We start from the raw sequence: 17,117 nt of genomic DNA, 5'->3' as shown, positions 1-17,117 counted from the left end.
CTCAAACAATATTTAAATGCCAACAACTGCTCTGAGTTGCGTGACATGGTGTTTAACGTGTCCGTCTTGGTGAGAAAACTAGAGCTTAGGATTTTCTTTTATCTTTTAGGCTCAATCCCCAAAGAAACCACACATGGATTATTTCTACCGTAGTGGAATTCATGCTTATAGAATTTTCAGCAGAAAAGTATTCGATTTGATTGTCATAATATCTTATCCATTAATAATGAAATCATTGACCTGAAACTAATTAGTTCAAAAACTGCATTTGATTTCTACACAAGAAGCATTTGGCATTTCCCACGCCTTATCCACCCATTTTCTTTGTCACGTAGTTACCAATTTATACTGAAACGCAAAAGAAACGCAACATCCTATTTTAGGGGGAAATATTATGTATAGGATATAATTTTCTATCTAAAAAGTAAGGACATCTTCAACTTTGTAAATATTGGTAATTTAACGGTTGAATGATTTTCATGCCATTACCGGAAGTTGGATTTGAGTCCGCTTAACAGAAATCAAAAATTGCATGTTTAACAAAATATTTGGCAATAATATGGGGTTTTAAGAATTTGTATCTGTTCATCATAAGTATAATGAAGCAATGTTACGAAAAATAAATTCTCCTTTCTTGTCCGTAAGCGATGCCAAGGCTTCCTAAAATTGACTTTGCTCTAGCTGGAAAATCTCAAAATAAAGGCGAAGGAGAGTTGTAGATGCAAATATGCAACACCTCACGCCTCAACAGGCGTTACGTATCATAAGCATGAATGACAGTCCTTGGACCGGATGTCCAAGGGTTACTACACTGCGCTTGGCTAGAGAAAATTCGACCTCATCATCTGAAAAACAGGCATTTGAAAATGGCAAAGAATATTTCTTTCGCTCAGATCTCGAGATTGATGAACCTACTGCATCGTAGAAATCAGGCTGCAACTGTTGTACATGGCAGTCTTGCACGCTGTAATTGAATGGCCGGGATGGGGGGTGTTTAAAATTCCTGTGTTACTTTCTAAAGTTAAAAGATTATAATTTAACATTTTTATCAAATCTCTGATGTTTGTAAATCGGGTTTTACCTTACTGTATTCATTTTTGAAAATCATTAGATAAAAAATTAAAATATTTGTAAATTACTGCTTGTTGCGTTTCTTGTGCGTTTCAGTATACTTTAAGGTTATTGTCTATAAATATAAAAATGTTTGACCTATTTAAGTCAGAGCAAAAAGTTGTTTTAATAAATTATATTCAGTGAACATTACCTGCATCTTAATGGCAATATGCCTTCTTTATAGATTGAATAAATAAATTAAGAAAACTGAGACACTCTTTTGTCCATTTGCCTTTTAAAGGAAGCTCTAAAGGCAATGAACACTGAAGAGTTCCGATTCCATGGTACATGTAGTTTCATGCTTTAAGAATGATCTGCCAATACATTAAACAGAAGTTTAAAATGCATGAAACAATTTGTAATAGATTTAAGTATTTTTAGCAAATATAATAGTCTAAAACCAAGATAAAGCAATATATTATTTGCATGTATTTTCCTAATGTAAGTAAGCAACAATGAATTCTGTTCACTAACATTTTTATTGTCATTGGACATTTTTTCCAGATGAAATATGTCAGGTATCTTATTTTGAAAAATGAACTTGATTTAACTCGACACATACATGTACATCTAAATTTGATATAATAAAATCAAACACACATTTGTTTTTATTATTTAGAGAATCCTTCTCTTATGAGATACAGCATAACTTAAGCTATGGTTGTTACTTCTGCAGGAGTACAAATTAGTTCCTCATTATCTAACTGAAAAAAAGCAGACTTCTATTAAAAAATATACTTTAAAAAAAAAAAATTTCAAAGCTTTTGTAGAATTTTTCTTTGAAAATAAAAATAAAAAGAAATTTCCGTACTTTAAAATGTCCTCAGAGTGCTTATTTTGTCTCTAAAATTACGAGTTTAAGTAAAAAATATAAATATTTTCATTAATTTCAACATTGGCCTGTGTTATACAGCACTGCTAAGAATGGGAAAGTAATCTGACAAGGTATGAAGTCTGACGCTTTTCAACAATTCACGTTTGGATGAACGGCTGACGTGTAGAACAAAACAAACGGTCCAGGCTTGGTTATAACCAATGTTAATACTCAACAAATTTGTTTTGTCAACTGATACGGTCCTACAGATAGTATTAATAGCAAACAACGCGTTATATCCTTAAGACTCTACACAATCATTCAATTGAAGATGAATTGTGAAACATACACAAGCTGTCAATCAAAGATCTCTCTCTCTCTCTCTCTCCGTGTGTGTGTGTGTGTAATAGATCATTCAGCATGTGTTAAAATCGAAATAACATTCATCAGGTTAAGCGTAAAAGAATGTATAGTGATGCTGAAAATGACAAATTCAGTTAACTCAAAATCAAAATAACGGGATTGTCGTGTAAAGATGATTTAGTGACAAAAGTATAATGCTTGAACATAAAAATATTTTTCAGGTTAAAAAATCTCTTTGCATACTTCACGTAATATTAATGCTGATGCTGCATCTACATTAGTAATCTTTCACTCGCTTTGCCCTCTTTTTCTCATATTATTAATCATTTTTTCCATCAAGCAAATCAGAATACATACAAGATAAATATGTGTATATGTACAAGAAATGTAAATGTTGAATACCCACAATATTAAACCACCTTTGTAAAACACAGTTTCATCAATTAGAATCATACATTTTTTTGAAAAAAAAAAAGCTAAATGTAAGAGAAAATAGAACTAACATTCATTATAATCATTTTACACAGGGTGCATTGTTCGGCAATTTGTCATGCGATTTACACCAAACTTCATTGCGAACAAACACCACATCCAAGGCAGTTCCATCTTTAGGAGAAGGCACGAGAGGTTCTAATTGGGAATGTTCGGTATATCCACCAAGGTTCTGAAAGTACTCCCGTAAAAATTTCAAATTTTTCACAGATTCTTCTATAACATTTCTACTTCCATCGTAAACTTTATATTCGATCGTCCACACATCAACAGTGAATGTTTTCTTTTTCAGACCGTCTTGTAGTGCTAGCAAGATGCTTTTTTCTGCGCCTTCAACGTCCAGGGAAAAATAGTCAATATAATTGACTTTTATATGATTAAGAATTTCTTCTAATTTAAAACATGGAATAGGTACGAATTCCTTTTTCTTAATCCATTTAACATGATGTTTATCTACTTCTTCCTGTACTGCACCAATAGCTTCTCCTTTGATAAATGTTACATTTTTAGTTGAACTTGCAAGACACGCACAGAGTCTCCAAGCTCGACGTTCAAATTTATCTATTCTTTTACAGAGATCCGGATTAGCTTCGATAAGAAGACCTGTCCAGTTGTGCTTTCGCTCTAGCCACACGGTATTGGAAAGACCCTCTCCATCATAAGCACCAATCTCCAAGTAAAATCCTCCTTCTTTATTAAGGATATCATAAACAACTTTATCCTGGCCTGCCTGGGAGTATCTTTTGTCCACATTGTCTCTTTTCTTGTAAGGAGACGGTTCCTTTATGTAATTTTTTATATCAAACGACATTGCTGTCGTCGCTTTCCCTGAACAGTCTTTTCCATTTGGCAATTTGTCATGCGATTTACACCAAACTTCATTGCGAACAAAAACCACATCTAATGCAGTCCCATCTTTAGGAGAAGGTACGAGAGGTTCTAATTGGGAATGTTCGGTATATCCACCAAGGTTCTGAAAGTACTCCCGTAAAAATTTCAAATTTTTCACAGATTCTTCTATAACATTTCTACTTCCATCGTAAACTTTATATTCAATCGTCCACACATCAACAGTGAATGTTTTCTTTTTCAGACTGTCCTGTAGTGCTAGCAAGATGCTTTTTTCTGCGCCTTCAACGTCCAGAGAAAAATAGTCAATATGATTGACTTTTATATATTTTAGAATATCTTCTAATCTAAAGCATGGAATAGGAACAAGGTCCTTTCCCTTAATCCATTTAACATGATGTTTGTCAACCTCTTCCTGTACTGCACCTATAGCTTCTCCTTTTATAAACGTAACGTTCTTGGTTGAACTTGCAAGACATGCACAGAGTCGCCAAGCTCGACGCTCAACTTTATCTATTCTTTTACAGAGTTCCGGATTAGCTTCGATAAGAAGACCTGTCCAGTTGTGCTTTCGCTCTAGCCACACGGTATTGGAAAGACCCTCTCCATCATAAGCACCAATCTCCAAGTAAAATCCTCCTTCTTTGTTAAGGATATCATAAACAACTTTATCCTGGCCTGCCTGGGAGTATCTTTTGTCCACATTGTCTCTTTTCTTGTAAGGAGACGGTTCCTTAATGTAATTTTTCATTTCAGCAGTCACTGTTTCTTTGCCTGGACAGCTTTTTCCGTCTGGCAAACTGTCATGCGACTTACACCAAACGGTATTACGAACAAACACCACATCTAAAGCAGTTCCATCTTTCGGGGAAGGAACGAGAGGTTCTAATTGAGAATGTTCGAAATATCCGCCAAGAGTCTGAAAGTACGCTCTCAAAAACTGAAGATTTTTTCTAGATTCTTCTATTACATTTCTACTTCCATCGTAAACTTTATACTCAATTGACCATACATCAACAGTAAATATTTGAGATTCAAGCCCTTTTCGTAGTGACTGCAAAACAACTTTTTCAGCTCCTTCTACATCCAGCGAAAAAAAGTCAATGTGCTTTCTTTTCACATGATTTAAAGCTTCCTCTAAACTAAAGCAAGGAACAGACACTGTATTATCTTTCTTTAAAAGTTTCACATGATGCTCATTTACGTATTCTTTCACACTACCAACTGCTTCTCCCTTAATAAAAGTTACCTGCTTAGTTGCACTGGAGAGACATGCGCACATTCTCCAAGCACGACGTTGAACTTTATCTATTCTCTGGCAGAGTTCCGGATTAGCCTCGATAAGAAGTCCTGTCCAGTTGTGCTTACGTTCCAGCCACAACGTATTGGAAAGAAACTGTCCATCAAACGCACCAATTTCCACAAAAAATCCACCATCTTTTTTCAAGATATCGTACACAACTTTATCCTGATTTGCTTGTGAATACATTTTGTCCACATTATCCACTTTTTTGTATGGATGTGGATCGCGTATGTGATCTTTGATGTTGTATGCTACTTTTGGGGTTGTAGTCTTGTATTGTTCGTACTTAACCGTCGGTATATAAAATTCATGTACAGGGTAGGTAGTGTCTTTTGTTTCTGGACTTAAATCACCCGGGTTGTAGCTCATATTCCAGATGAGTACGATGAAACCTATGGCGACAAGCCAGATAACAACACCACGGAACTGCACCTTCATCGTTCCCCTGTAAAAGAAAAACAATCTTTAATAACTCAAAGAAGATGATCGCCTGTACATTAGTTTGTTTTCGTCTAAAAAATATCAATATTTTGAGAGAAAAATAATCCTTGTTGAAGGAATTATGGATAACTTCTCATTTTCTTATTTATTCTTGAATCAGTGTGTTTTCCAATGTTTGAAAAAATCATTGAAAAGGACAAATATATAAATATGAATAAGGAAAAATATTTTATATGCCTTCGTTTAAACAAAGTGGCATGAATAATATTTTTTCCGAAAAATTCTAAATTGCCCTAACCTTGCCATTCACAAGGTAAAATCTTTAAAATAACAAGCGCTGTTCTATTATCATCAATACACTCAGGTCTTCATTTTTGCCTCCTATAAGAAGATGGGACGAGAAAATGCCTATTGGTCTACAAATAAAACGTAAAAGAAAATAAGTCTCAATTATAACACAATTTACTTAGATATTTCAGTTAACATTAAGGACAGATGAAACTAACAAACTTTTTTTTCAAAAGCCATGAAAATAACAATTTAAGTCATATTTATATAAGTAAAACGAATAAGTTTAGCCACACAGATTTTGATTTTTTTTTTCATTCAAAATTTAACAATAATGTCCTATAAAGTGATAAGAATTTGTATTGATTGCAGAAAGGTTGAACATCAAAGAAAGTTTACAATTACTTAATATTTTAGAAATTTGATATTTTATTCATTTACAATTAAAAAATAGGTAAAAAAAATATATGTATATATATATATATGCCAATCCAGTCATCATTTTTGTTAGGATCATCTGTTCTTAATGTTTACTTTAAAATTTGTATCTTACCGAGAAATATTTGAAGTCCAGTTAATCAATAGTTTATAACAAACAATATTTTTTAAACACCACTACGTTTTATAAGCTGTGTGGTGTAGTGGTTAGCGTGTCAGTCTCAAAGGAAAAACTAGTACTGATACTCAGTTATTTTTATGGTTTGGGTTCAAATCCCAAGAAATCCTATTTTCACTATAGAAATTTTTGCCGAGAATTTTTTCAAAAGACAAATTTTCATACTTTTCAATCATTTTCAATAATTAGAACTTTGGTCTAAATACTAAATATAAGTTCACAAATTGAATTTGACTTTTATACATTTGAAGTTATGGGAATTTTGCACGTCTTGTTCCTCCATCTTTATTACTTGCATGAAAGTAATCGATGAAGTCTTACAGAAAAATCAGCACCAGAGACACCTGTAGAAGCAGGTATTAGCTACCGGAGAAAACCAAGTCTGACCAAGCATGTAAAACTATTGATCATCATCGCAGAAATTTCACCCACGATGTCTTTTATCATTCTTTCAATAATTAAAAAAAAATGTGTGCGTGTATGTGTACGAGAGAGAGAGAGAGAGAGAGAGAGAGAGAGAGAGAGAGAGAGAAAACGTTGAGGTCTCTATTAAAAATCTTATGAATAAATCACAACGATCACTCTAACTCCAGATAATCAATAACTTTTTTTTTATATTTCCTCGTGTGGTTATTCTGTATTAATTACAAAAAAGCTTCGATTGTGTATTACATGTATATCTGTATTTAGAAATTTAAAATAATTGATTTTCACTTGCAGTTGTAAATACTACAAAGTGTTAGCACCATTAAACAAGAGGCCCATGAGCCACAACGCTCATTTGAGTCACCTCGGCTTTTAAAAGATATTTTTCTCTATATATACCAATGAAAAAAATTGACCCCATACTTTGTTGGGCTTACCCCGGCCTCAAGGGGGTCATGACTTGATCAAATTTGAATCCACAATACATGTCTATGGTGATTTTTAATTTAATTTTTCCTGCATATTTTGAGTGAATATTGAGTCCTTACTGTTGTCCCACCTAAACTCCAGGATAATGGATTCAATGAATTTGAATCTATGCTATATGGGAATGCTTGCAATAATAATATAAATTGTGTGATGACCCTTTTGTTCTTCATTTTGATATTTTCGCCTATACACTTCGATATTTTATTGTGGTCCCACCCTTCCTTAGGAGGGGGGGGGGGGCATGATTTGAACAAATTTGAATCTGCACTACCTGACAATGCTTGCATACTTTGATCCTTATTTTTGCCCCATCCTACCTCTGGAGGTCATGATATGAACAAGCTTGAATCTATCTTATATCATAAAGCGTTCACATTAGTTTCTGGCCCAGTGGTTCTTGAGAGGAAGATTTTTATGAATGTGCGTCCCCAACATATTTTTGCCATTTCTTGCTTATCTCCCCTAAATAGAGGGTTGGGCTCTTCATTTGAATTATTTTGAATCCGCTTTACCCTAGGACACTTTATGCCAAGTTTCGTTAATACTGGCACATTGATTAGAAAAGGTCACTTGAGTCAGGCAACCTAAAAATACACGAAAAGTATAGATATGGAATTATTCTGATATTGCTCCCTGAGTGAACTGTCCCACAGGTGGAAGAAATATATTTTCTGGGGACAATGAGAAAAAAATGAGAGCCCTACTCCGAAATGATATCACATCAAAAATTTATGTGCCTGATCTTTGAAACATCCCCCTTGAAATATACTTTCAGCACTGTAAAAAATTGTTAGTTTGGGTTGCAAAAAAGACACTTTTGAAAGACAATATTTGCTGTTAAATAAAATGTCCAATATAGATATCTAATAAAAAATGTTAATAAGAGTCAGGCAGATATAATTTTTTTTTAAAACTAAACAAAAATAAATAAATAAATTAATTAAATAAATAATAAATAAATACATGGGAAAATGAACAAAGTAGCACAAAGGTAGATAATTTGCCATAATTTGTAGAGAATGAAAAATTGCACTAATAAATCTTGTGTGAAGTGTACATTACGTGTATTAAAGATGGTGAAGGATAACCTAATATTCTGAAAACCCCCCTTTTTTTTAAAAAAAAGAAGAATATGTACTATCTTTAATCCACCATAAAGCCATTTCCCATAGTGCTGAAAGTATGTCTAACTGTTACATTTGCAGGTCTGTATATCATCATCAATTAAATATGCCACATAAACCCTTTATAACAGCAAAGGATATTTTGAGAAAATGATGCGGACTCAACCTTGAGTTCAACTGATTGATAATTTAGCCTTTCTACTGTGGTGCCTTTATTAAGCAACTATTATTTATCAACCGGGGGTATATAGTGATGCGGTGCCTGTCCGTCCGTCTTTTACGCTTAAGGGTACCCATCCCTTATCCGCATGTACCTACTCCTATATCACTGCATAAAATTTAATGAGACTTTCACGGAATCTTTATTAGAGAGTGCCATTGTGCACCTCCTATTTTACATTTTGGTGATACAAACGTCTAGCCACGGGGTTTCCTATAACAAAATATGGACGCTGCCATTCTTTCTATTAATATTGAGGGTACTAATCTCTTCCGCATCTCCTCCTAAATCATTTAATAAAATTTTATGAGACGTTCATAGAATCTTTATTACACAGTGCTATTGTGCACTTCTTATTTTACATTTAGATGAGACACGTATTTAAGATTTCTCATAGCAAAACATGAACATTACCATTCTTTCTATAATTCCTATACTACTGAATAAAACTTAAGGTCAACATCTAGTAAATGAGTGTATAGTGTCTTTTTGGTGTTAGATCAATTATGACATCATAATTGATTTAAGGACGTATGGTAGTGACGATTTTGAATCTACCGCGCAACTCCGAATGACGTAAATGAATCGTATGTCGTTCATCTCTTTAGTAGAGTTGGAAGTAAAATTTACAATGCAACTTATTTTAAAGATATACTTGATATAAAATCATATAAAATGTGACTAAAATTTCATTGGATTCAAACTAACAACAAGTCGAGGTAATTTTACGACTTATCTTACTTTTCGGTAATGTAAACAAAGCGGATGTTTCGAAAAGAATGAAATGCGGAGAAAACGAGGATTTTCGTCAACCAAATCTATTCAGCGGCACAGCAAGGCTTCGTTGACTCAAGAAAGGCGATGGTGAGCTGCGTCTGACTGAAAATTACTGTGCAAAGATTAAACCCATCATTCGAATCACAAACGCATGACAACTCTAGCCTAGCAAAAACGATCTGCCCAGGTTTGTCTCTAGTATTTGACACCATTTAACTAACATTACCTCAGAAATTCAGTAAAAGTGATTGTGGCTCAGCTAAATACCGGTATTAGATAAGATATATATATATTTATATATATATATATATATGAGTGAACTGGGTACTTTTTTCTGAATTGGGGGCATGAGTGAACTCACAACATTATACACTGCATGATAGATCATTTTTAGCAAAAATTAGGTTAAGTGCACATAATTTAGAAATTGAAAAAGGTAGATATGTTGAAATTAATAAAAATGATAGGTTGTGTAAAGTTTGTCAAAACCTTGATATTGAGGATGAAAAACATTTCATTTTGCTCTGTCCGAAATATGAAACACAGAGAAAAATATTCAAAACAAAATTATCTACTTTCCCTAATTTCAACCAAACAATCCATAATAATGACAATTTGTTAAAATCATTGATGAAAACCAGGTGTAAAAGGGTTCTTAAAATATTATCTTCATTTTTATGTCAAATATCTGATATTACAAAAAATGTTCTAGCTATAAATGAGTAACTACATTGTTATGAATCACCTAGTATCTGATGAGTACACTACATTATTTGCTACACCAATTGTTTGTATTCTAGTTGTGTTCTACTGTATTATTATACTTATTAATGTGTTCTGTATGGGCCTTTACCAATTACTGTAATTGTGTTTGTGCCAATAAAATATTTGTATTTGTATTTATAAATTAGTGACGATTCATGTTAAAGTTTTTTTCAAAAAAAAGCAGAGATTTTGTGATTAAAAATTGTTATATTCTTCCTTAGTTGTTGTTTACAATATAGATTCAAAAAAGTGATAAAGAGCACTACACTATATTATAATAAAAACAATACCACTGGTTACCAGTGCACACATGAGGGGGTAATTTACATGATTTATACACAATTCTGTTTTGCAATTTATTTTTATATTGTGTGACATGATTGCATTCCAGAATGTTGGTGAATCAATAAAAATTCAAAAATTTATAGATGTTATTCAGGTACGCTTGATTTTGGAAAAACGTTTCGAGTTTCATGTACTCTATCATGTCTACATGTATGTATTGATGCTTTTAAATTTAGCAAACATAGAAAATATATTAAAAGAAACAATAATTTATTATAAATGTTAAGTCATATGAGACACAGTTATAACTCAATGAAATTTGAAGGTAACCAGATGCAAGGTGTTGGACACTGTCTAGACAATTTTCTTCCAAAACATACTAGATAAAAAATTCACTACACTACAACACAAATAATACTTACCACTAAATTCTTTGGCCTAAAACAGGACTTTTCTTTTTATTAAGATTATTTCTTTCCTTATTAATTTCCAAGTTATGTTGATGGTAGAGTGTCTGAATTGCAATTTTGACTATAATCATTTTTTTTAATTGAATTTTCTTCTGAGTTCATGAAAGCTAAAAGCATCAATACATATTATAGAGTATGTGAAACTCAATCATAATCATGTAGACCACACAATATGAAAATAAAATAAAACACTCGTTTTGTTTATACTGCATCTACATTTACATATATGCAGTGATAGGGAAGAAATCTCAGCTATATAGATTTAGTAGTACATGTATATTATTTGAATAGGTATCCCTAATATTGTGGACATTGAACATGAAGTTGAGATGGAACAGGATCTGGAACCCTTAATATCTGCTATCTGGAAAGTTGGAAGGAGGGTTATGGAACTGGGGGTGATATGACAGATGCTCTAAAATGTCCATGCCATTTCAGCAGCTCTTTCATGCTGTGGATATCCTAACTTATGGATCATCAGCTACCATTAAGGTACATTTACATTTGTCAAAATGTTAGGCTGTGGTGTTGTTAGGCAAAATTGTTTCCACTTTCACAACCCAGTGAACCCACCCTATTTTGCAGCTGACCCCAATTTTTTTTAAAATGCTTTTTCAAGAAAAATATGAATATTCATTTTAAATTCCCCAATAATAGCATGTATAAAAAAATTTCCACCATAAATAAAACACTATTTCTTTGACTTCCAGTCTATGCAAAAGACATCGGACCGTCAGACCTGACCGATGTGTAGTGCCTCTGGTCCGATGCGTCATTTTTTACACCGGACCAGAATGTCCGATGTGTCTATGTCCAGTTTTGAGCATTATTATTTTGATGGGGAGTCATGTAAATGTTCGTTATAAGTAAAAAATTTCTCACAAATCCAAATACGTAAATGAAGGTGATTAAAACCGTATGGACCATCTACAGTACTATGCGGGAGCAATCCCTTGTAAAAGAAAAGGTGTTAGGCTTACTACTCTGCATTTTCATGTTTTTCACTTTTTTACATTAGGTTTTTTGGTCCAACAAAAATTGATTCGGTCCTGTGTGTTCATTGATTACACAGGACCCAATGTCCTGTGTGGTCCAAAAAACTTTCGCATAGACTGGACATCAGTGTTACTTGGTTGTTTTATTTAAAAAAGTCCACGCAAAAAAAAAAGAATTAAAAATATGCCTACCAGTACCTACCGGAACTCTAAATTTTTCAAGCATGAACATGATAAAAGTGGAAACAAAGCAGGTTTAACCAATCATTTTCCTTGGCTTTACTTACTAGATTATTTTCTTTGATAATTGGCTAGATTTCACAATTAGTAAGCAAGTAAATTGTATTTTATACATGTAGTGATATATTACAGTATGAAGAAAAACATAAAAATACATGTAATCAGTCAATCAGACCTATGTGTCACTTTTAGACAAATACATGTATATCATAGTTGATACCCATGACAAGTTTTAGATAAAGTTGAAAGTACCATATGTAGTGATGTAAAGATTAATCGATTAAATCAATTATCTAATCGAAATGGTCCCCGATTATAGATAATCGATTACTCAAAATATTAGTTAAATGCAAATTATTCCTTTAATTTTTGATTCATTCTTCTTTGAATTTAACTAAATCCTAAATAATAATCTAATAAATGAATCCAATGATACAAACTATTTCAAAAATGTATTTTGGAAATCACTCCAGAATTTCTAAACAATTTATTCTATATTTGAAATTGAAGAAATATAATATTTGAAATTAATCAATTTTTTTTTCGATTATAGTGCATCCCATTATTCCAATAATCAATTATGAAAAAAATCCCAATTTCCCATCACTAACCATATGCAAGAATTGTAACTGTTTGATGAATACTAACTGGTATATTAGGTTTGACATTAAATATTATGAATTATACATAAATACAAACATACTTAATTATTGTTTATTTATAGTATCATAGGGACATACAACTTGTATGTTTCATAGTTATTAACTTATTAAACATTTCATGTTTGAAATAAAGCCAACAGGTTTAGGTATGTGTAATCACTAACTGCCCATATACATGTAACAAGTTTATTGATGCAGACCTCTAGTAAAAAAAAAAGGGGGGGTGCAACTGACATCTTAATGAAAATTTACTCTATAGCCAAATACTATTCTCAGAAAAAAGTTAGGAGGACAGACCCCCCCCCCCCCCCCCCCAACACACACAACCATTCTGTAGGCCTGTATTGACTAGATCAGGTGGACAAGATCATTTGATTGTTATTAAAATGAAAATTATTTTATCACCTGCACTAATAACTAAAACAAAATTATTGTTTCTTACAGAGAGCGGGAACATCATGATCATATAAGCAATGAGACGAGAAAAGTTTTCAACTTTTTCCACAAAGAACAATCAATAAACAGGCAGACAAAATTCCAGGTCTAAAAATAAATGGAATGAAGGTGTACAATAACAAGTGAACATAGAAGTTTCTCTTGTAACAATCAGAATTAGACTAAAGTTTTGAGTAACGACAAGAAAAGTGTAGTCACTGGATACACTATCATTTCCTATGATGTCCCAGTATTAATCGAATGCAGTTTAAAACTGGCATTGCCAACAAATTCGATATGGAGTTATTGATGGAAGATGTGAATTGAAAACTGTGTGTGACTCGTTATAAAAAGTAAAGTGGATTCTATCTCAGAATGCAGACTTTTTCAGTTGAAAGACCCCAGAGTTTTATATGAAAAGAGTCATATATCTTCAGTCTGTTTGAAATGTCCATGACATCAGTTGTGGATACATTATTGGTGTTATCAGAATTTGCCATGTCTGTAGCATCATTTTTAGATACAATGTCAGTGTTTGGTACTAAATGTAATAAGTTTTCATTAATTCAAATTTGGTCAAATTACAAATTATTTTTCTTTTTTTTTAATTGTAGATAGAGCAAATAAGTTTTCAATATGTTAATATATTTTGATTCTCATGAAATTTGCAATATTAAATACATTTCATTATAAAAATTATTTCATTACCTTATCATTGTATGAACAGATGCTAAATACACTGCATGTTAAAAAAAAGAGTAGAACCTGGGAAATTCATGTTCCTTATTTTTAACAAGGTTTTCCATTGGAAAAATGATGAAAATGGCACACAAGGACTGCTAATGACCCAAATGCGTGCCATGACCTTGACTCAAGATCCTTTGATCAAGTTAAATGTCATTTTAAGAAAAACATTGAATTCCTGTATTTTGTATGGAGAACATGAGATGCTCATACTGATCGTAAATATTGCATATAACCTAAGGTTACATGTATATATTGAGTAACTGACCTTGACTCAAGGTCATTCCAGCAAGTTCAAGGCTTCTGGCAGAAAAGGTGTGTTATTTGTACCTGGTCTATCACTCTCAAATGGAGGCTAATTGGTAGTTGATACTTGACACAAAAATTGCTTATGACTCAAATCTGTGTCATAATCTGACCCAATGTCATGAATGTATAATCTCCTACAACTTTCTTGTATTAATAATCTCCCGTCCCTCATGCATATGGTTACATTGAGGAGGTAATAAGCTGCCTCACGTCATGTACTGTAAGTTTTTATCTTCATTTATAAGCTCCTGTCAGTGTGTGAGAGTTATGTCAGGTGCAGTATTACAAAGCTGCTCAAGCCCGTAGAATGCTGGGGGGACCTACTTTTTCCGAGTATAGTAGTTTGCTATAGTGATTGCCCCCCCCCCCCCCCCCCCCGTTGCTACAAGGTCAAGCACTGTCAATTTCCACAAAATGGACATTTAATAAGTTTGGTTTCTTTTTTTTTTTTTTGCCCATCAGATTATTTTGGGAAGTTGCCCCTCCCCTATTTTTGGTGAGTTTAGTTTTTTTTTTTTTTTTTTTTGCTTGACAGATTTTTTTGGGGGGAGGTGCCCCCCCCCCCACTTTTGAAACCGTTGCTACAAGCCTACTGCTTGACTTGTAAACTTATGATACTTATTATTAGAGAAACAAAGGTTATTTTAACCATAAAAAGAAAACTAGAAAAAGATATTTAAGATAAATAGTTTAAAACCCTTCAAATTATAAAACATAAGTTCATCTATTTTAGTGAAGGACTATTTTTGTACTTTGTGGTTTTAGCTCTTAAAATTTTATCTGATTTTGTTAAATATTGCTGTTACTCTACACCATATTGTACACATGCATAGCAAAGTACAGTGTAGTATATTGTGGTGGTGTCACTATTTTACCTAGCTTCAACAGCATGTATGATGGTTTAGTCAGACTTGTAGCAACAATTTCAAAAGGGGGGGGCAACTTCCCCAAAAAAATCTGATAAAGGAAAAAAAGACCAAAAAAGGGGGCAATATTTCTCAAAAATCTGACAAGCAAATATAAAAAAACACCTAATTTCACTATCCAAATCCTGGAATTTGCTAGTGCTCGACATTGGAGACTAGCATCTAAGGAAAAATTTACAACAATATACTTTACTCAGACCCCCCCCCCCCCCCGCATTCTACGGACCTCGGTTTAATAGCTGGTTAGTTAATAGTTACTGAATCATATCTAATCTTTCAATATTGCTCAAGATGGAAAATATTCATTCAAGACAAAGATTTATTATTAATTAAAATTAAACATGGAGACGTAGAACGAATTGTACAATAAGCCTCGAGCATTCTGTCTTCGTCAATTCACTTTATTTCATCCGTTCCACTAAAACGTTAGAAATTATAAGCCGGAGTTTCAAATTCTATTTTTGTTTTTGTTCAAAACAATTCATAGATAATTGTAAACAGCTCCTCCAAGTCTACTTTCAACTTTGATTCCGATTCGGCATTTTGTATACGAGTTGCAAACTGGAAGTGACATGTACACGATAATGTACAAAACCAAACCGGGAAATCGGAAGATTTTCGGATTGTTCGGCAAAAATCTGGTGAAAAGCATTGCCCGCCGTGTCACAAGAGAAAAATAATAACTATAATAAAAATTTGAGTTTAAAACGACAAAATCAGGAGAGTTAGAAACTATAAGCAAGTAAATAAATTGCAATCTCATTATTTTAACATTTTATAACAGCTTTTTGAGCAGAGGAAATTCGGGTCAGGAAATTCGGGAGCACATTACTCCAAAACTACACACTAACATTATAATTTTTTATTAGCAATTTGTAAAGCAAGCAAATCACTATAAATATAGCATAAGATATCAAACTTTTAATTATTCTTTCATTATTAAAAAATACATTGTACATATACATGAACCCATTTTCCCAATAAATTGTCATGATATAAATGAATCAAAATTAATTTGTCTTTTTGGCTTTTTTCTTGCACTATTTTGTTTTGAAATTAAAATTTCAATATTGTGGATGACATCGTTTTCAAAAAAATATTTTTATGTTGTTTTTATTGTTGTTCTCAATTTTTTAAAAATTGGTTATAAAAATATCACTTTATCATACAGAGTTACCCCCCTTATTTTAGTGCGTCATAATTTTTGATATACTCACTAGAACCTTCTCTTATAATATTTTATGAAATATATAAAGGTACTTCTTTCATTTTATGTGGATGTTTTAGAGTTTTAATTACTCTGAAATTAGGACTTGTCAGTACCATACTCCCTTAAACTTACTTTTTCCCGTATTTTACAGCTATAACAGATTTATGTAGAAAATGACACATTTTCATGGAATTCTATTTAAAATCATGTCAAAAGGAACCCCGATACCTATATTCAATTTAATATCATTTTAAAGAGGAGGTCAAGAAAATATGAAAAGTCGTTTCCTGTGAGACTGTGGGTAATATTGATACATTTCCTTTGTCTGAGATGGAGAAAAGTCCCATTTTTATACCCACTTTTCTTCGTTTTTCATTGAAAAAGGCAGTTTTAGATATGATTTTTCGTTGAGTTTATCTAAAAATCATGTCCCGATACACCTTAATTTATTTAGCTATAATTGTAATAGATTATAAAAGGGATTTGTTTCTCAAATTTGAGAAATCTGTAGGCACTCTTCATTTACAAGATCTTGACCTTAAGGAGACTTTCCCAGAATCTTTATTTCATAGTGCCATTGTGCATCTTCTATTTAACGTTTTATTGGTCACATACCGAGTATTTGGGATTGTCACCTTCTCCTATGGGGAATCACAAAATGTTGATATCAACCAAAAATTTTTTTTTCATTTACAAAAGCTGATTATAGAGATTCTAGTTGATTTACGTGATTTTTACTGCTTAGTACCAGAATTCAAATA

At 32.6% G+C, this 17,117-nt stretch overlaps 1 protein-coding gene and 1 long non-coding RNA gene across 2 annotated transcripts; one reads left to right on the top strand and one right to left on the bottom strand.

Annotated features, from left to right (window-relative positions):
• Window positions 1–1,703: 1,703 nt before the first annotated feature.
• On the bottom strand, window positions 1,704–5,740 carry LOC133185517 (uncharacterized). The gene is made up of 2 exons (XM_061320794.1): window positions 5,674–5,740; window positions 1,704–5,379 (listed from the first exon to the last, which is right to left on the bottom strand). The coding sequence occupies exons 1-2, from the start codon at window positions 5,679–5,681 to the stop codon at window positions 2,805–2,807; spliced, it is 2,583 nt and encodes an 860-aa protein (XP_061176778.1). The 5' UTR covers window positions 5,682–5,740; the 3' UTR covers window positions 1,704–2,804.
• A 3,482-nt stretch (window positions 5,741–9,222) lies between these two features.
• On the top strand, window positions 9,223–13,782 carry LOC133186104 (uncharacterized). The gene is made up of 3 exons (XR_009721004.1): window positions 9,223–9,502; window positions 11,127–11,327; window positions 13,177–13,782. It is a non-coding gene; the product is annotated as an uncharacterized LOC133186104 (long non-coding RNA).
• The last annotated feature ends 3,335 nt before the right edge of the window (window positions 13,783–17,117 follow it).

The sequence above is a fragment of the Saccostrea echinata genome, unplaced genomic scaffold (assembly GCF_033153115.1).
Source record: "Saccostrea echinata isolate AGI-Se365-2 ecotype Australia unplaced genomic scaffold, CSIRO_AGI_Sech_v1 ptg000012l, whole genome shotgun sequence".
NCBI lineage: Eukaryota > Metazoa > Mollusca > Bivalvia > Ostreida > Ostreidae > Saccostrea > Saccostrea echinata.
This window is presented reverse-complemented; position numbering and strand designations above follow the sequence as displayed.